Source organism: Ranitomeya imitator, chromosome 4 (genome assembly GCF_032444005.1).
Source record: "Ranitomeya imitator isolate aRanImi1 chromosome 4, aRanImi1.pri, whole genome shotgun sequence".
Lineage (NCBI taxonomy): Eukaryota > Metazoa > Chordata > Amphibia > Anura > Dendrobatidae > Ranitomeya > Ranitomeya imitator.
Genome location: NC_091285.1, coordinates 430,747,062 through 430,768,164, shown reverse-complemented (window position 1 = coordinate 430,768,164; position 21,103 = coordinate 430,747,062). Strand labels below are relative to the sequence as shown.

The window sequence follows — 21,103 nt, the reverse complement described above, 5'->3', positions numbered from 1 at the left end:
AGCCCTAGATGTACCTAAACAGTAGAAACTCCCACAAGTGACCCCATATTGGAAACTAGACCCCCAAGGAACTTATCTAGATGTGTTGTGAGAACTTTGAACTCCCATGTGTTTCGCTAAAGTTTATAACGCAGAGCCGTGAAAATAAAAAATTATTTTTTTCCACGAAAATTATTTTTTAGCCCCCGGTTTTGTATTTTCCCAATGAGAAATTGGACCCCAAAAATTGTTGTCCAATTTGTCCTGAGTACGCTGATACCCCATATGTTGGGGTAAAGCCCTGTTTGGGCGCACGGGAGAGCTCGGAAGGGAAGGGCCACTGTTTTACTTTTTCAACGCAGAATTGGCTGGAATTGAGATCAGACGCCATAACGCGTTTGGAGAGCTACTGATGTGCCTAAACAGTGGAAACCCCCCAATTCTAACTGAAACCGTAACCCAAACACACCCCTAACCCCAACCATAACCCTAACCACACCTCTAATCCCAACCGTAAATGTAATCCAAACCCTAACTTTAGCCCCAACCCTAACCCTAACTTTAGCCCAAACCCTAATGGGAAAATGGAAATAAATACATTTTTTTAAATTTTATTATTTTTCCCTAACTAAGGGGGTGATGAAGGGGGGGTTTGATTTACTTTTATAGCGTTGTTTTTGGCGGATTGTTATGATTGGCAGCCGTCACACACTAAAAGATGATTTTTTTTTTAGGGCAAAAATTAGTTTTTACGTCTCCACATTTTGAGAGCTATTATTTATCCATATTTTGGCCCACAGAGTCATGTGAGGTCTTGATTTTTGCGGGACGAGTTGACGTTTTTATTGGTACCATTTTCGGGCACATGACATTTTTTGATCACTTTTTATTCCGATTTTTTGGAGGTAGAATGAACAAAAACCAGCAATTCCTGAATTTCTTTTAGGGGGGTCGTTTATACCGTTCCGCGTGTGGTAAAATTGATAAAGCAGCTTTATTCTTCGGGTTAGTACGATTACAGCAATACCTCATTTATATCATTTTTTTTATGTTTTGGCGCTTTTACACAATAAAAACTATTTTATATAAAAAATAATTATTTTTGCATCGCTTTATTCTGAGGGCTATAACTTTTTTATTTTTCTGCTGATGATGCTGTATGGTGGCTTTTATTTTGCGGGACAAGATGACGTTTTCAGCGGTACCATGGTTATTTATATCCATCTTTTTGATCACATTTTATTGCACTTTTTGTTCGGCAGTATGATGATGAAGCATTGTTTTTTGCCTCGTTTTTTTTTTTTATTTTTGCTGTGTTCACTGAAGGGGTTAACTAGTGGGATCGTTTTATAGAGCGGGTCGTTACGGACACGGCAATACCAAATATGTGTACTTTATTTTTATTTACATAAATGGATTTATTGGAAAATATGTATTTATTTTTTTCTTTGTTTGGGGATTTTTTATTTTTTTTATATACATTCTATTTTTTTTTACGTTATAACATTGTCCCAAGGTGGGACATCACTATATTTCATCAGATCGCTGATCTGACACTTTGCATAGCACTGTGTCAGATCAACGATCTGACAGGCAGTGCTAGAGGCTTTCAAAGCCACCTCAGTGGCATCACGTTGTTCCGGGGGAGAGCGCAGGGAGCCCCCGTCCCTGCGCAATGCCCCTCTATGTCGCTGTCACTAATGATAGCGGCATCAGAGGGGTTAAATGCCCACGATCGGCGCTAGCGCCGATCGTGGGCATTGCTGCGGGGTGTCGGCTGTCACATAAAGTTGACACCCGCAAGCGATCGCCGCAGTGCTCACTGTGAGACCGCGCGATCATGCCAGCGCACTAGTACTGTGGTTTGCGGGAACTCCGTTCCCGCAGAGCAGTACTAGTACGGCGCATGTCGGGAAGGGGTTAAGCACAACCCAACCAGGTGAGCCCAGTTGTGCAATTCTTTTAACGTTGTTACTCAGATAAGATCCTATTTCTCTATCGCCTCATTGGGGGACACAAGAACCATGGGTGTATGCTGTTGTCACTGGGAGGCTGACACTATGCACGAAAAAAGTTAGCTCCTCCTCCGCAGTGTACACCCCACCGACCGGCACTAGGTTAATCAGTTTTTAGCTTAGTGTCATTTCTCCAGAAGAAGAAAAGTTCTGACCGAAGAACGGGTGGACAGATTTTTCTGGAAAAGAATGGAAAGTGCTGATACCTGGCCCTTTAGAAAACTAAGGTCTAGACCAGCGTCAAATCCGGCCTGGAGAAATGACACTAAGCTAAAAACTAATTAACCTAGTTCCAGTCGGTGGGGTGTACACTGCGGAGGAGGAGCTAACTTTTACCGGACACTTGGACCCCTGGGATCTCAATCTAGTTCTGGAAGCCCAGAGGAGTTCTCCCTTTGAACCGCTCCGAGAGGTTTCCCTGTCCATTCTGTCTTAAAAGGTGGCGTTTTTGGTGGCATCACCTCCATTAGGCGGGTTTCGGAGTTGGCGGCCCTTTTTCGTCACCCTCCTTGGTTCTCTACCAGGATAAAGTGGTTTTGCGGCCTCCGCCTTCCTTCCTTCCCAAGGTGGTGCCCTCTTTTCACCTAAATGAGGATATTGTCCTCCCTTCATTTTGTCCTGCTCCAACTCTTGCTTTGGATCTTTCATTAAACAGGCTAGACCTTGATAGGGCGGTGAGGGTCTATCTGGCTAGGACTGCCCTCTTTAGGAAGACAGACTCCCTTTTCGTCATTCCAGATGGTGCCTCAAAGGCTATGGTTGCTCGCTGGATCAGAACTGCAATTTTGGAGGCTTACCGGGTCAAGAACAGAGTGCCTCCCTTGGGATTGAGGATCACTGTACCCAGGCAGTGGGTGCCTCCTGAGCGGTGCACCATAGGGCATCCGCCCTACAACTTTGCAAAGCGGCAACTTGGTCTTCCATCCACACGTTCACCAAATTTTATAAGGTCCATACCTACGCCTCGGGAGACGCCAGCCTAGGCAGAAGAATCTTGCAGACCTGAAAGAAGCTTCGTAAAATCTGTTTCTCGGAGCCTTCAATGGGGGACACAGCACCCTCCCATGTTTATCAGCTGTTTTTTCTGTGTTCTACTGTTAATGTTTTGATTGTCTGTTTATTCCTGATTAACCTTGTGCCAGTTGGTGGTGTGTACACTGCGGAGGAGCTAACGTTTTTGTGGATAGCGTCAGCCTTCTAGTGGCAGCAGCATACACCCATGGTTCCTGTGTCCCCCAAAGAAGACTGTGTGAAACAGATTTTACTGTAAGCAACCAAAAATCCTGTTTTTGCACATTGTCTCTCTTCAGTCCTTCTCCCTTGTCATACACTAGACCTCATTGCATTTGGGGGATTACTGTCTTTGTTTCTTTTACAACTATACAATTGTTTGGGAATTACCGTATATACTCGAGTATAAGCCGAACCGAGTATAAGCCAACCCCCTTAATTTTGCCACAAAAAACTGGGAAAACTTATTGACTCGAGTATAAGCCTAGGGTAGGAAATGCAGCAGCTACCGGTGAATTTAAAAAAAAAAAATAGATACCAATAAAAGTAAAATTATATATATAATGCTCTGCACCGTTCATTATTGCCCCATAGATGTGCCATAGAAAGCTGTGCCCCATATTGAATGCCCTGCACCGTTCATTATTGCCCCATAGATGTGCCATAGAAAGCTGTTCCCCATATACAATGATCTGCAGCGTTCATTTTTGTCCCATAGCTGTGCCATATAGTGCTCTGCACCGTTCATTATTGCCCCATAGCTGTGCCATATAGCGCTCTGCACCGTTCATTATTGCCCCATAGCTGTGCCATATAGTGCTCTGCACCGTTCATTATTGCCCCATAGCTGTGCCATATAGTGCTCTGCACCGTTCATTATTGCCCCATAGCTGTGCCATATAGTGCTCTGCACCGTTCATTGACTGATCAGGCAGAGGGCGCCGCGCACACTATATGCACTATACACAGTCAGTGCAGATAGACGCCGGGAAGATGGAGCGGCACCCGGCGGCTGGAACGGGGACAGGTAAATATGCGATACTTACCTGGTCCCGGTGTCCGGCTCCTTCTCCCGCACAGCTGGTCTTCGGTGCCGCAGCTTCTTCCTCTATCAGCGGTCACCGTTACCGCTGATTAGAGAAATGAATATGTGGCTCCACCACTATGGGAGGTGGAGCCGCATATTCATTTCTCTAATGAGCGGTCCCACGTGACCGCTGAACAGGGGAAGAACTGCAGCACCGAAGACCGTGGGACAGGCGGGGAGCGCCAGGATCGCTGGAAGCAGGTAAGTATGCCTCAGCGCCCTCACCCCCTCACCCGCTGACCCTGCCACCCACCTTGACTCGAGTATAAGCCAAGAGGGGCACTTTCAGCCTAAAAAAATGGGCTGAAAATCTCGGCTTATACTCGAGTATATACGGTACTCTTGTGAAAGTGGAAATCCCTATTAACATATATTAACGTTTCTACTATAAATCTTACTCCTAGTAAGTCCTACTTACTACAATGTGCATTGGAGGAAAACATTTTTTAAATATATTTATCATATACATCTTTGTTGATGTATAACCTGCCCATTACCTTTTTTCTCTTCAGATTCTGATTTTTACATCACTTATGTGTATATGAAGTTGTGTTGTATTGAGTCATTTGTTGCACGCAATAAAGCTTCACATTCTCCATGCTTTTTCTTTTTATGATAGGTTCCCATGCTGCGGGAAGGCTTACCCATGTGATGGTTGCCATGATGAAGCGGAAAACCATGAAATGGAGCTGGCTTCACGCATGTTATGTGGCTATTGTGCTAAGGAACAGGTGAGGGTTTGCATATATATTAATTTTTAATCTGGTATATGTTCAAAATTTTTTGTATTAAATAAGCTTATTTACAATAGACCAAATCACCCCCAACTCCCCCAATAACAGTCCTTACCCAAAAGAAGGTACACTCATATCGTGCAATGTGAAGATTATCCTTGAAACATACACTAGTGAGCACTTATTACACATATACCAACATTTTTGTTTATTATACCCCTGGCACCTGCAGGTTACCCACTTAAATGCCCCTGCCAATCTCTGACATTTGCAATTAAGTGGCACAATCTCACTAGGGAGTCTATTCGCTGATAGCAATAGCTCCCGCTACCTCCCTCTCACACCACAAACATCTTCCTGATGGCTTGTCAAGGCATCCAGGTGCCTGCTGTACTATTACAGTATATAGTACAAACATTCAAGTCTCCTACAAAAAACTTGTGAAAATTACAGTAATTTAATTAAAAAATTAAAAAAAGTACATTTGAACCTTACCTCATTTTACTATCTGAATTTAACCCCTTACTGACATTGGACGTACTATTAAACCGATGTCAGTATCCCCCGCTTTGATGTGGGCTCCGGCAGTGAGCCCACCTCAAAGCCAGGACATATCAGCTGACATGTACCTGCAATAGCTGTGGGCGGAATTACAATCTGCCCGCAGCTATTAACTAGTTAAATGGCGCTGTCAAACTCTGACAGCGGCATTTAAATCGTCCTTCTGGCTATCGGGCCAGAAATACGTGCATCGGTGACCCCTGTCACATGATCGTGGGTCATCGGTGCATCGGCATCACAACCTCTATGGTTGTTGATGCTGGATTGCTGTGAGCGCCACCCTGTGGTCAGCGCTTATAGCAAGTCTGCAATTCAGCTACTTAGAGGCAATCTGAGCATCGCCTCTATGTAGCAGAGCCGATCAAGTTGTGCCAGCTTCTAGCCTCCTATGGAGGCTATTGAAGCATGCCAAAAGTAAATTAAAAAAAAAAAGAAAAAAGTTTTTAAAAATATGAGAAAAATAAATATAAAAGTTCAAATCACCCCCCTTTCGCACTTTTCAAAATAAAACAATAATTAAAAAGGATTAACCTGATCGCTAAACGGCGTAGCAAGAAAAAAAGTCAAAACAACAAAATTAAGTTTTTTTTGGTCGCCGCAACATTGCATTAAAATGCAATAATGAGCGATCAAAAGATCGTATCTGCACAAAAATGGCATCATTAAAAACATCAGCTCGGCACGCAAAAAATAAGCCCTCACCCAATCTGAAATCACGAAAAATGGAGACGCTACAGGTCTCTGAAAATGGCGCAATTTTTTTTTCTTTTTAGCAAACTTTGGAATTTTTTTCACCACTTAGATAAAAATGAACATAGACATGTTTGGTGTCTTTGAACTCGTAATGACCTGGAGAATCAGAATGGCAGGTCAGTTTTAGCATTTAGTGAACCTAGCAAAGAAGCCAAACAAAAAACAACTGTGAGATTGCACTATTTCTTACAATTTTTTTGCACTCGGAATTTTTTTCCCAGTTTCTGTTATACGACATGGCAAAACCAATGGTATCGTTCAAAAGTACAACTCGTCCCTCAAAAAATAAGCCCTCCTGTGGCCATATTGACGGAAAAATAAAAATGTTATGGCTCTAGAAAGAAGGGGAGCGAAAAACAAAAACGCGAAACCGAAAAAACCTCCAGGGCTGAATGGGTTTAAATAAAGTTTATTCTGTATCACCTTGTCCATAAAAGTCTATTCTAAAAAATTAAAATGGCTCAATTGCCGCTTTGTGGTCACAGTACATCGCCCAGAGAATCCAATACAAAATTAACAAAATGTATGTACCTTAAAATGGTAGCAATAAAAACGACAGCTTGGCACATAAAAAAGCCCTTGTATAGCTCCATCGACGGAAAAGTAATGTTATGTATGGGTCCCAGAAAATGGGGACAAACCCATTTTTATATAAAGTTCTGAATGTTTCTTAAGCTACTGTATATACTTGTCTATAAGCTGACCCGAGTATAAGCCGAGGCACCTAATTTTGCCACTAACAACTGGGAAAACTTATATGTATTGTCCCCTCATCCCTTTCCTGGTATGTATGGTTCCGCATCCCCATCCTTGTATGCATGGTTCCTCATCCCTATCCTTGTATGCATGGCTCCCTCATCCCTATCCCTGGTATGCATGGTTCCTCATCCCTATCCTGGTATTCATGTGCTCGTCATCCCTATCCTAGTATGCATGTGCTCATCCCTATCCTGGTATGCAAGGTTCCTCATCCCTATCCTGGTATGCACGGCCCCCTCATCCCTATCCTGTATGCATTTTCCCTTCATCCCTAACCTGGTATGCACGACCACCTCATCCCTGTCCTGGTATGCACGGCCCCCTCATCCCAATCCTGGTATGCACGACCTCATCCCTATCCTGGTATGTACGGCCTCCTCATCCCTAGCCTGGTATGCATGGCTCCTCATCCCTATCCTGGTATGCACGGCCTCTTCACCACTATCCTTGTATACACGGCCTCCTCACCACTATCCTGGTATGCACGGCCTCCTCACCACTATCCTTGTATGCACGGCCTCCTCACCACTATCCTGGTATGCACGGCCTCCTCACCACTATCCTGGTATGCACGGCCTCCTCATCCCCATCCTTGTATATATGGCTCCTCATCCTCGTCCTTGTATGCATGGCTCCTCATCCCTATCCTGGTATGCACGGCCTCCTCATCCCCATCCTTGTATATATGGCTCCTCATCCTCGTCCTTGTATGCATGGCTCCTCATCCCTGTCCTGGTATGCACGGTCTCCTCATCCCTATTTTGATATGCATGGCTGCTTATCCCTATCCTGGTATGTACGGGTTCCTCATCCCTGTCCTGGTATGCATGGCCTCCTCACCACTATCCTGGTATGCATGGCTCCTCATCCCTATTCTGGTATGCATGCCCAATATCCCTATCCTGATCTGCATGGCCACTCATCCCTATCCTGGTATGCACGGGCTTCTCATCCCTATCCTTGTATATATGGCTCCTCATCCTCGTCCTTGTATGCATGGCTCCTCATCCCTATCCTGGTATGCACGGCCTCCTCATCCCCATCCTTGTATATATGGCTCCTCATCCTCGTCCTTGTATGCATGGCTCCTCATCCCTGTCCTGGTATGCACGGTCTCCTCATCCCTATTTTGATATGCATGGCTGCTCATCCCTATCCTGGTATGTACGGGTTCCTCATCCCTGTCCTGGTATGCATGGCCTCCTCACCACTATCCTGGTATGCATGGCTCCTCATCCCTATTCTGGTATGCATGCCCAATATCCCTATCCTGATCTGCATAGGCTCCTCATCCCTATCCTGGTATGCACGGGCTTCTCATCCCTATCCTGGTATGCACGGGTTTCTTATCCCTGTCCTAGTATGCACGGCCTCCTCACCACTATCCTGGTATTCACGGCCTCCTCACCACTATCCTGGTATGCATGGCCTCCTCACCACTATCCTGGTATTCACGGCCTCCTCACCACTATCCTGGTATTCACGGCCTCCTCACCACTATCCTGGTATGCATGGCTCCTCATCCCTATCGTTGTATGCATGGCCCCCATGAGAAAAGCATGAGAAAAAAAACAAAAACATCCTGCTTACCGTCCCTGCGCACCCTCGCAACATCTTGTTCCTGTGCCTGCAGCTCCTGCGGCTGAGCCATCACGTGCCCCCGCTCATTAATGGAATGACTATTCACCTTTCTCCATACCACACCAAGTGAAGATTAAAAAAGTTATGGGTCTTGGAATAAAGGGAGGATAAAACAAAACCGCACAAAAATTGAAAAACACCAAGTTGAGAAGGAGCTAACTTCACACGCATCTAGTGTTTAACTCCTCTTTTGTCTGTTTTATGCAGCCATACAGTACTGGGAAGCCCTGCATTTCATGTGGGAGCATGATGAATAAGAACATCCACTCAATACACTGGGAAGGAGGAAAGGGCTGCAGAAATAGAGTGAAGATGTCAAGGTATGGCTCATAACCAAGATCCCATGCACACAAACGCCAACATACTCATGCCCATCGCCCGTGCTGACGCCCATCGCCCGTGCTGACGCCCATCGCCCGTGCTGACGCCCAGCGCCCAGGCCCAACTTGTGCTCACACCCAAGCCGTGTTCACACCATCCAGAGTATTTTATCCAAATTTATTTCTAGTGAAGTGAAATTTAGGAACAGATATCTGAAAATAATCATAATGAAACTATGAACTTTCGGACAAGTAGTCTGACAGAAGTGAAAGCCGGGTCCTGCTTCCCCTTTATACTCTCTGAGAAGGAATGTTTTAACACCTATGTAATTTTATTTTTAAATATAGATAGTGACTAGCAAGGCAAGGGGCACCTTTGTCACCTTTTTGTGCATAAGATCATTTAAAAAAAAATCTGCGCACAGGTATCTTGCCGCTGAGATGTAGAACCTGGATAGGGAGTGGTCCGTTTTCCACTAGCAATAAAATGAATGGGCAGTATGTAAAATAGACAGAGGTCCAAATGATACGTTGTTTTTGATCACCCCATGCTTTCTGCTAATCAATTGTTGAAATTGGGCGGAGTGCGTCAGGTTGTTTTTGGACCCTAAACTGCCTATTCCTTATTACTCAAGCTGACAAAGTATCTAAAAGTCGCTAAATACTAAAGGTGACGCAGTCTGAATGTAAATTCCTCCTGGGACAGAGGAATTAGGAAGAGTTACTCACTTTTTGCTTCATGATTATTCCAACTAGCTGCAGTTTAGAAGACGCCGGTAATGACGTAGGACAGCTGTAAGAGATGTGAGGTTAGCGCTTGGGCTGTGTGACACTTCTAGATATTGTCACCTCCCAGATGACTCTTCAACATTATATTCTGCATGTTTCGGTAGCTACTCAACATTTCTTTTAGCTATTTAACTGCATTTTGCTTGGCATAGAGTGACATGTTAAGATGTTTATCACTATTTGAAATAAGGTTGTATATGTTTTAGCATACAGGGGCATGTGTACTAATATTGCTAGTTCATGTATTTAAAATGGTGAGAGTTTAGGTGGCTTAACTCCTTCATTCCTTGGCCATTTTCCATTTTTTGCTGTTCCCATTTTTTAATCCTCTTCTTCCAAGAGCCATAACTGTTTTATTTTTCCAGTCATATAACTGTATGAGGGCATGTTTTTCGTTGGATGAGTTGTACTTTTGAATGACACTATTTATTTGGCCACATAGTGTACTGGAAAACAGAAAAACACCAAGTACGGTGAAATTGCAAAAAAAAAATAAAATGCAATTCTACAATGTTTTTGAAAATTCACTTTTGTCATCATTTTCCAACACCCGTAGCGTTTTTCTTTTTTTGGGATTTGGGGCTGGGTGATGGCTCTTTTTTTGCTCCCTGAGCTGATTTTATTTTTGGGTGGATATGATGTTTTGTTTGCCTTTTATTGCATTTTATTGTGTCGGGGTCGTCACGACAATATCCTTCCTTCACCAGTCATTCCAAATTAGATTAAGAGCATTGGTACCGGATAAGAATGAGTCAGACAAAATGCTGGTTCAATCTCAGTGCATGCTCATGCTTCTACAAGTTGTAGCAGCGTCACAGCAACAACTGACTTTATTTCCTGATACACAACATTATGTAGTGTTCTAAGGGAAGGTGTGCAATAGGCGGGGTTAAGCAATATGTGTCTAGTATTCAGTCTTTCTGGTTGGTTCTGACGTCATCTGGTGGATCCTCCTCTCTTCACGTCACTCAGGTTTCCATTTCAGCATAAATGATAATTAGCTTCAGAAACGAAACTAGCTTCTTAGCAGAAACAAAACTAGGGCAAAGGTGAATACTGGCAGCCATCTTAAATACAGTTACATTTGCATCAACAAGCAAAAGGGGAAAACTTATTGTTTCACAGCATAAGAATATAAAAGTACAAAAAGTGTATAAAGATATATCTTTTCACCTTGACAATCCCTCCCTAAACACTAAGTTTTTCCCTTAAAAGAAAGATCCTTCGAGACTGTCCATGTGATGGGGAAAGGGGAGGTGGATTTCTTCATCCAGACACCTCAGAAGCTCACCCCTTGCGAGAGGCCTCCAGGCAGCTGAACCCTTCACTAGCTTCACATGGAGTTCTCCCCCTGTCCCTAGAGTAAGTCTCTTAGCTTCATCTGAGAGTAGGGGGTACTGTCTAACTTCTTGAGGGGGACGTACTTAGGGATCTCCCCTGGATCAGTGCCATCATACTCTAGTGGGTCCAATAACCTGACACATACCACCCTGTGCTGCTGTTAAGTAGTCCAGTACTACAGTGTATTGATTAGTGACTATGATAAGTTAGTTTTGGACAGCAACAGTAGTATTAAGTATATCCAATATATCCCAAATTTGATCATCTGGATAATCTGTGGCCCTAACCAATTTATCCCACATTTGTGTAGCTGACAATTTTATTGGCTATACCCATCTGTACTACTAATCTTTCATGATATTGTACAAACTTATTATTCAAGGATGTTGGAGAATTTAGGCTGTCCCATGTGGTTATCAATATTATTATATGGAAATACGAAAAACTAAAAAACCAAAACATTATGTCCCCTTATTTGCTACTAGTCTGTTTGACCAGCTTGCAGTGCGATACGTGGATTCACATCGGCCTTCCTTCCAGCTTTACTGACATAGGAATAATGAGGAGGACTTTGTAGGGACCATCATACAAAGGTTCTAGTCCGTGTTTTCTGACATAGCTTTTCACGACCATAAAACCACCAGGCTTCAAATTGTGACAAGTATCGGTTTCTGCTGAATCTGGAAGGAAAGAAGAAACTAAAACATGGGTGTTAGCAACATTTTTACTAAGCTGAATAACATATTGAACAGCACGGTCAGTTTCTTCTGACAACTACTGAGACTGAAAATTTGCAACTGAGAACCTAGCACCAAACAATATCTCATATGGGGACAGGCCATGTTTTGCAACAGGGGTAGTACGAATGTGTAAGAGCCCTGGCCATGGAGCCGTAGTCTCCTGCGTCATTTTGGTCAATTGTCCCTTCAGTGTGCCGTTCAGCCTCTTAACTTTCCCACTGGATTGTGGATGGTACGGAGTATGGAGGGCTACAGTGGATCCAAGCATTGTCAGAACCTCCTGATACACATGAGAAGAAAAGGCCGGGCCTTGGTCACTTTCAACGACTTCTGGAACACCATATCTGCATTTGACTTCCATCACCAGTTTCTTTGCTGTGGTCTTTGCAGTCACGTTGGTAACGGGGAATGCTTCCGGCCAACTGGAGAACATGTCGACAACCACCAGACAATATTCATACCTTCCAGACTTAGGCAACGTGATATGGTCCACCTGGAGCCTTTGGAAAGGATAGTCGGGCTTAGCAAGGTGCTTCGGGGGGGTACACGTTGAAGTTGACCGGGATTGCATGTCTGACAGATGTTACATGCACGGTTGAGTGCTGTCAGGACTGTAGAAATACCTGGAGCCCAGTAGAATTTTTGTACCAGGTCAAGGGCCTGTTTTTTTTTTTCCTCGATGTGTGGGCCCATGTGCCCACGTGGCGATAGCAGGGTACATCCGCTTAGGAAAACACACAAGTTGGTCCTTTTTCCAGAGACCATTGTCCATACATGCTCCATCAGCCTTCCACTGCTTCACTTCTTCCTTTGGAGATATTCTCTGCATAGTCATTAAGCAGTCTTGCGGGGTCCGACAGAAAACTTCAGTCTGTTGTGGATCATCAGGTTCCTGTAGAGTCAGTGTTTCTTGTAACCGTTTACGCTGAGAGCGTGTGGTCACCATAGTTGGTATGGTCTGTTCAACGGGTAGGAGAGCAGCAGCTTTTGCTTGCATATCCGCAAAGGCGTTACCAACAGTCTGTGGACTGTTCCATACTACCGTCTCCTTAACTTTGATAATGGCCACCTGGGTAGGTAATTTGATTGAATCCATGATGAGGGTTTTAAACAGCTTCAACATTCTCCACTGGAGTTCCGGCAGTAGTAATAAACCCTCAATTGGCCCATAGGGCTCTGAAACCATGAGCAATACCAAATGCATACTGTGAGTCCGTGTATATATTAGCCCGCCTGTCTTTGGCCAGAACACATGCAGTAGACAGAGCCTGAAGTTCTACTTCTTGTGCTGACTGTGAGGGAGGGAGGGAGTACAGCTGCGTGCACTACAGTGTCTTCCATAGTAACAGCGTATCCGGTGTGGAATCTGCCAAACTCATCATATCTTGAACCGTCTTTCAGGGCATTGTAGAGAGGTTGCATTATGCGGGATGCGTCCGGTATCCACTGACAACAATAAGCACATAGTCCAAGGAAACGCTGGAGTTCAGTCTCATCCTTTGGGAAAGGACGGGAGCTGACGGCTGTTTTTCTTTCTTCTGTGAGGTGTCTGGCACCCTGAAGGAGACAGTGACCCAAAAATATCAATTGACCAAGGCAGAACCGAAGTTTCGAGGCCGAAACCCGACAGTTCAGATCTACCAGATACTTGAGAAGGCTAACAGTGGCAGCAATGGCTTCCTGCTCTGTCCATACACACACAACAAAGGTTACCCACATACTGAAGCAGCGTGACATAAGGATATTCTAACTTCCAGGGTAAAAGACACTCGCCCATATATTTTTTGCAAACTGATTGGAACTGTTTTGGGCCCCTTGTGACTTAACTGTCCACATCAATTGTCGTCCCTGATAAGTGAATGCAAACAGAACTGGCAATCTGGGTGTAACACTTTTACTGGTTCTACAGGCATTATTGGGGGTGAATCTGGGCCTATCAGGGCCATCATAACCGTGGAAATGGCATGTAAGATACAGATCTCATTATGTTCATCTGCATAGGGGTTATATAACATAAATACCATTTGACCATCATCTTGGAATTATATTCTGGAGCGGAACTGTGATAATAAATCTGCCCCCAGTAAATTTACCGGACATGAGGGAGAGATTACGACTGGGCCGTGACTTCAGGGAAAGGTCACACAGGGATGGGTTTTGTGAGAGTATATTTATTGGGTCTGCCATCTACTCTAGTTAAAACAAGCTCTTGATCTGAGAATTGACATAGCGAGGGAGATTCCCAGACATAGGGTTAAAAAGGGATATTGGAGTATGGGACTGGATTTGTGTAAGGTGGGAGGACAGGAGCTAAAGTCTGTTGCTTGGGCCACTGATAAGGAATGGAGCTGTGTCCTTGAAGCTGTGGTTCCTGCTCCTTGAAGCTGCGGTGGGGGCTAGAGAGTGAGTAAAAATCACTGCAGCTGCTGATTTAACCTCTAATTTCACTGCTGATACAGAATGGGTTAAGTTCTTCTGGAAACTTTGTACTACTTTTAATGCATCGTCCGGAGTGGAATTCTCGATGTCAGGTCTAACTGACATTATTGCCTCTTTCGATTCAGATTTAAGGCTCGGACATCAAAGCTGCCACAAAAAGGTGTGAATGGGCTTTATTATACAGTGAAAACCACAGATCTTTAAATACTACCATAAGACGCCCATAGAACTTCTCGGCAGTCCAGGATATATTGGTGCTTTGGGGTTAAGGGGCATAGGGCTTACAGTCGGGAGAAGAGGCTTAATTTCCTGGGGAGGGACCATATTACCTAACAGGGAGCCCCCCTGTTTCAGATTATTATTTTTTAATTATTTGTCTTTCTAACACATTACCCTCAATCACTTTCTCAGTTCCTTCTTGTACCACAAACATCCAGTTTTTGTCATAGTAATAGACAACTTTCCTTTTTCAACGTAACAAAAACAAATCCAAATTCACGTCCTCTGTTAATCCTTAATTAGTTATATATATCAACCACTCAACTTGAAGCAGGTGAATCTTTTACCAATCTTTCAATTACACTGATAACCAAACTATCACTTACAAGTTTCCTTCTACTTCAAACAAAACACAGATCTCCCAGCACATACTACACAAGGATAGAAAATTCAGAGAGAACGCAGCGACTTGCCCCCTCCATACCAGAGACACGGAACAGATAAGAACATCACAGCATTCCTCAACACAGAAAGAAGAAAAACAATAGCGCAGCTGTTTGACTCCCTCTCCCATCTTGGAAATCTACACAGAAACAGAATACAGCAGTTCTCAGACTTAATTAATTTCTACAAAAACTTCATCACACAATTCATATGCCAGAACACCTTAGAAAAACCAATGATTGAGGCATTTTATAACCAAACACGGGCTCTGCATCCTCTGATCCTCCCTCTCCATCAACCTCTTTCCATCTATCGTTCTTTAAGCCTCGCGCAACTCGCAGATGAGCTTGCGCTTGTTCTAACAATCCTTTATCTTTCAACATGCCCCTTTTTGTTCTCTATGAGATTGTGCCATGTAGACGGCTGCAATCTCCCTGGCGAGGGCAATCCTACATGCTTGTACAACCTCTCAACATTCTTGACTGCCTTCTTGCCCTCCCGTGACTCTACTATTGTCTTGACTTCCACAGCATCCTCATCTAACTTGTGGGGCACGGACTTCTTCTGCTTTAAGAGACGCAACATGACTCACAGAATACTACGCCCTTCTGCAGCAGGCCGCTGACAACGACAACAACACTGTGTCCCAAAACACGGAACCTCTCGTTCAACGTATTATGAATAAGGAGCCTCGCGCTCGATATCCTGTCCCTAACCTGAACACCAGTGATTACAGTCTGTCCTGTCACGATATTCTAAACGTTGGGAGGCGGTCTCCTAGTGAGAGCCCTCCCCAGAAATGTAGGTGGTCCCCTCTCGGGACGTCTTAATTACCTATCTGGACAATATCACAGAGGCTGCGTCTCCTATCCCTTTCTCTAAGCCGCCCCCAAATCTACAACTTTCTTAATCTTTCACTCTATTTTGCTACTAGACAATAGTCACGGGTAGGGTGGTTGAATGGAGTACGATGACCGGTGGAGGAGGTGTGGTGTACATGAGGACGCGCAGAATGCGACGTCTCTCAGTTGCTGGTTCGAAGCGTGGCACGGGACGCGCTCGGTCTCACCACTCGACCGGTCACCCCTCGGACCCAAGGAGACCACAGACAAACCAATAATGGCTGAAACACTAGCAAGTGTGACACATACATAGTATGTGATCTCCACTTACCGTGTTTGGAGGGTGATCAGTCCTCGAGGTCAGCCACTACGGGTGTCGTCCACGGACGTCCAGGCATGGGTCCAGGGGCTCTCGGATCGCCGGTCACGCCCCACGTTGGTTGCGCCAAATTGTCGGGGTCGTCACGACAATATCCTTCCTTCACCAGTCATTCCAAATTAGATTAAGAGCATTGGTACCGGATAAGAATGAGTCAGACAAAATGCTGGTTCAATCTCAGTGCATGCTCATGCTTCTACAAGTTGTAGCAGCGTCACAGCAACAACTGACTTTATTTCCTGATACACAACATTATGTAGTGTTCTAAGGGAAGGTGTGCAATAGGCGGGGTTAAGCAATATGTGTCTAGTATTCAGTCTTTCTGGTTGGTTCTGACGTCATCTGGTGGATCCTCCTCTCTTCACGTCACTCAGGTTTCCATTTCAGCAGAAATGATACTTAGCTTCAGAAACGAAACTAGCTTCTTAGCAGAAACAAAACTAGGGCAAAGGTGAATACTGGCAGCCATCTTAAATACAGTTACATTTGCATCAACAAGCAAAAGGGGAAAACTTATTGTTTCACAGCATAAGAATATAAAAGTACAAAAAGTGTATAAAGATATATCTTTTCACCTTGACAATTGCAATGTTGCGGCAGCAAAAAAACCCAGTAATTTTGACGTTTTGATTAATTCTCTCATTACACCATTTATTGATCGGATTAATTTATTTTATGTTTTTATTGATCGGACTTTTATAAACACAGCGATACCAGATACCGTATATACTCGAGAATAAGCCGACCCGAGTATAAGCCGACCCCCCTAATTTTGCCACAAAAAACTGGGAAAACTTATTGACTCGAGTATAAGCCTAGGGTAGAAAATGCAGCATTTACCGGTGAATTTCAAAAATAAAAATAGATGCTCCATACCGTTCATTATTGCCCCATAGATGCTCCTTATAATGCTGTGCCATATATGCTCTGCACCTTTGATTATGGCCCCATAGATGCCCCTTATAATGCTGTGCCATATATGCTCTGCACCTTTGATTATGGCCCCATAGATGCTCCTTATAATGCTGTGCCCCATTTATGCTCTGCACCTTTGATTATGGCCCCATAGATGCTCCTTATAATGCTGTGCCCCATATATGCTCTGCACCTTTATGGCCCCATAGGTGCTCCTTATAATGCTGTGCCCCATATATGCTCTGCACCTTTATGGCCACATAGGTGCTCCTTATAATGCTGTGCCCCTTATATGCTCTGCACCTTTATGGCCCCATAGGTGCTCCTTATAATGCTGTGCCCCTTATATGCTCTGCACCTTTATGGCCCCATAGATGCTCCTTATAATGCTGTGCCCCTTATATGCTCTGCACCTTTATGGCCCCATAGGTGCTCCTTATAATGCTGTGCCCCATATATGCTCTGCACCTTTATGGCCCCATAGGTGCTCCTTATAATGCTGTGCCCCTTATATGCTCTGCACCTTTATGGCCCCATAGGTGCTCCTTATAATGCTGTGCCCCATATATGCTCTGCACCTTTATGGCCCCATAGGTGCTCCTTAGAATGCTGCCCCATATATGCTCTGCACCTTTATGGCCCCATAGATGCTCCTTAGAATGCTGCTGGTGCTGCCATAAAAAAAAAAAAAAATCACATACTCACCTCTCTTCTCAGGACGCCGGCGCTTTCAATAATTACCTGCTCCTCTGCGGCTCCGTCTCCAGCACTGACGCTCAGCAGAGGGCGCGCACTGACTACGTCACAGCGCCCTCTAACCTGAGCGTCATTGCTAGAGGACGCTGCAGACGGAGCCGGAGCGAGGAGCAGGTAATTATAGCGCTGCGCTCCCCTTACCTGCTGCGGCGCGGTCCCTGCAGTCCCTGGCTTCTCCGGCGCTGCAGCTTCTTCCTGTAATTGAGCGGTCACATGGCACCGATCATTTACAGCAATGAATATGCGGCTCCTCCCCTATGGGGGTGGAGCTGCCTATTCATTTCTGTAATGAGCGGTGCCATGTGACCGCTCAGTGCAGGAAGAATCTGCAGCGCCGGAGAAGCCAGGGACTGCAGGGACCGCGCTGGGAGCAGGTAAGTATAACTACACAGCCCCCGCTCCCCCTCCCCTGCTGACACCCGGGTATATTACTCGAGTATAAGCCGAGAGGGGGACTTTCAGCCCAAAAAAATGGGCTGAAAATCTCGGCTTATACTCGAGTATATACGGTATGTGTATTTTTTATTTTTTTAGGGGGTGATTTGAACTTTTTTATTTTTTTTATTTTGACTGAAATAAATAGTCCCTTTCAGCTATGTATAACAGAAATCGCAATCTCCTATGATCACTGGTCATGAACCAACGGTCCCAGGAAAACTGTAATGACAGACACGGTGGGTCATAAGCAGACGCCCAGCTTTCATGACAAACCATCGGCACTCCACAATCACGTGACAGGGACGCCGATGGACGGGATGAATGACAGCGAGAATCAAATATTACGGTCAGTGATTGACCAGATGAAAGGCAGGGGCACGACCTTTGACATATACGTCAACAGTTATGAAGGGGTTAACTTAGAAGAGCTTAATAGGATATTTTACAATAGGTTTTTAAAATCAGATACCCCTTGAAATTTGACTCTGCCACTTTCATGCTTTGGTTTATGATTTTTTCTTCAAATATTATATTGACTTCTTACTTGCAGAAAGGATAAGCAAAAATATGCGAACACCTCCAAGACATTGTCACGAAAGAGTGTGAGCAAGAAGTAGCTTCCTTCCTCCCAGGTAACATGAGTGGTAAGTATATTGAAGAAGCTGAATTATTTATTGCCTAGTCATGTGTTTGCTTGTTCACTTGTAACATGTTGAGTGAGATGGTATGTTAATAGAATAATGTTTAAAGGGAGCCTGTGATGTAAAAAAAAACCCTCTATTATTCTGCAGATATGGGGTTAATCTGCAGGTGAATGGAGTTCTTTAGCTGCCCAGCGCCTGAACTGAGAGCCCCACTGCATTTAACACACGATGGTAAGGGGGGCGTATCATTCCTTGTGCCCTTTGGTACCCCCATGCGTGTCATTACGATACTCCTGTGAAAGCCAGTGTTTAGTTGGCTTTCATATGAGATCGTGAGATGCGCATTTGAAATTGCCACGTTCAGAAAAGTCTGATCTATCAAAATATAAAATAATTAATCCAATCTGTAAATAGCGTAACGAGAAAAAAAAATTCAATATCAGAATTGCATTTATTTTTATTTTTTGGCCACAACAACGTTGCAGTAAAATTGCAATAAAAGATGATCAACACATCCTTTCTACTCCAAAATGGTATCTGTAAAAACGTCAACTCGGGCTGCAAAAAATATGCTCCCACACAGCATTGTTTTTTTTTAAACAAATTAAATTTTTTATTATTTTTTACCACTTAAATAAAACAAAAGTACATATTTGGTATCTGCATAATCATTTTGCCTGGTCTGTTTTACCATTTGGTGAACATTAGTGATGAGCGAATATACTCGTTACTTGAGATTTCCCGAGCACGCGTGGGGGGTCCTCCGAGTATTTTTTAGTGCTCGGGGATTTAGTTTTCATCGCCGCAGCTGAATGATTTACATCTGTTAGCCAGCATAAGTACATGTGGGGATTCCCTAGCAACCAGGCAACCCCCACATGTACTTATGCTGGCTAACAGATGTAAATCATTCAGCTGCGGTGCTAAAAACTAAAACTCCGAGCACTAAAAAATACTTGAGGACCCCCGAGCGTGCTTGGGAAATCTTGAGTAACGAGTATATTCGCTCATCACTAGTAAACATGGTAAATAAATAAAATGTAAAAAAAAATGTGAAATTGCACTTATTTTTGTAATTTCAATGCACTTGGAATGTATTCCTGCTTTCCAGTGCATCACTTGATCAATTGAATCATCCTGCAAAAAAAAAGGCCCTCGTAAACAAAACAAAATCATTATGGCTCTCTGAAGAAGGGGAGGAGAAGATGAAAATGTAAAAAATGGAAAATAGCCTAGTCATGAAGGGGTTAATGGTATGTTAAATTAATAAATAGGTATATTAAATCAATAAGGTCACATAGGTTATCTGTAAATCAGTTAATAACAAGAATCCTTATGTGTTTCTCATTCATTTCTACTACTTATTTATGTAAAGTTTTTTGAAACGACGGTAACTATATTTTAGTTTCTGGAGTGTGTAATGTCTTACGTCTACCCTGCAGTTAACACTGGAGGCATACATGGTCTTTGTAGATAGAAGGGGGAGAGAGTTGGTTCCTATGGTGGGACTAGGAGTCACCAATGTGACATGGTTTATTAACAAAGTACACCCAATATATGGCGTAAGACTTTCAGAGTAAAAGAAAAAGGATTAATGCCATGCTCTGTATCCCCCATGGGCTAGTTCTAAGTATTTCAGAATGTGTCTGTATGACTACTGTTATTTAGAAGCTGTATGACCTTTCTATATTTTATCTTCTCTCATTTACCGTATATCTTGTTGTTTTATCCCCAGTGTCCTATCAAACATCACATCCCATTCTGATGAAAAGTAAGATCACAGTACTGGAATCAAGAAGTCAGAAAATATACCAAAAACTTCAGTATAAAAATGATGAATGCATTGCTTTTGTTGCTTTATTAAAGGGGTTATAAACATGTTAATGGAAAAAGCCTGCTTAGTTATATATGTCTTAATGTAGTGAATTGTTTGTACTTTTAATTCTGCCATTCACAGACAGTATAGTTTATTTGTTAGGGTTAATAAGCAGGCAAAAGTTTATTTTCTTAGGAAAATGTAAAATAAACAAAATTACAATTCAGTTGGAGATGATCCCGAATGCGGCTAATCCAATCGGAATGAAAAAACAAGCATTATCTTCACCCACATCACATTCTATGATGTATATAGCCATCATGAGGTTTTAACCACTCTCCATGACTGATATATGAGGCTATGTTTCTATGGGGCGTATTGCTTCAGTATTTGCTGCGGATTGGAAGCTGCGTACATCCACAGCGTCCAGATGTTACATTATAGTGGATGGGATTTTATGAAAAATCTGGCAGCCCTGCGT

General features: G+C 43.6%; 1 protein-coding gene across 2 annotated transcripts in view; it reads left to right on the top strand.

The window, feature by feature from the left end:
• LOC138676345 (uncharacterized) overlaps positions 1 to 20,686 on the top strand; it is a 69,034-nt gene extending 48,348 nt beyond the window's left edge. For both annotated transcript variants that reach the window (XM_069765542.1, XM_069765543.1), the window contains exons 10-13: positions 4,712 to 4,823; positions 8,748 to 8,860; positions 18,713 to 18,806; positions 20,542 to 20,686. In XM_069765542.1, coding sequence (XP_069621643.1) covers positions 4,712 to 4,823; positions 8,748 to 8,860; positions 18,713 to 18,779 — 292 coding nt within the window. In that variant the 3' untranslated portion in view covers positions 18,780 to 18,806; positions 20,542 to 20,686. The remainder of the gene's footprint in view (positions 1 to 4,711; positions 4,824 to 8,747; positions 8,861 to 18,712; positions 18,807 to 20,541) is intronic.
• The last annotated feature ends 417 nt before the right edge of the window (positions 20,687 to 21,103 follow it).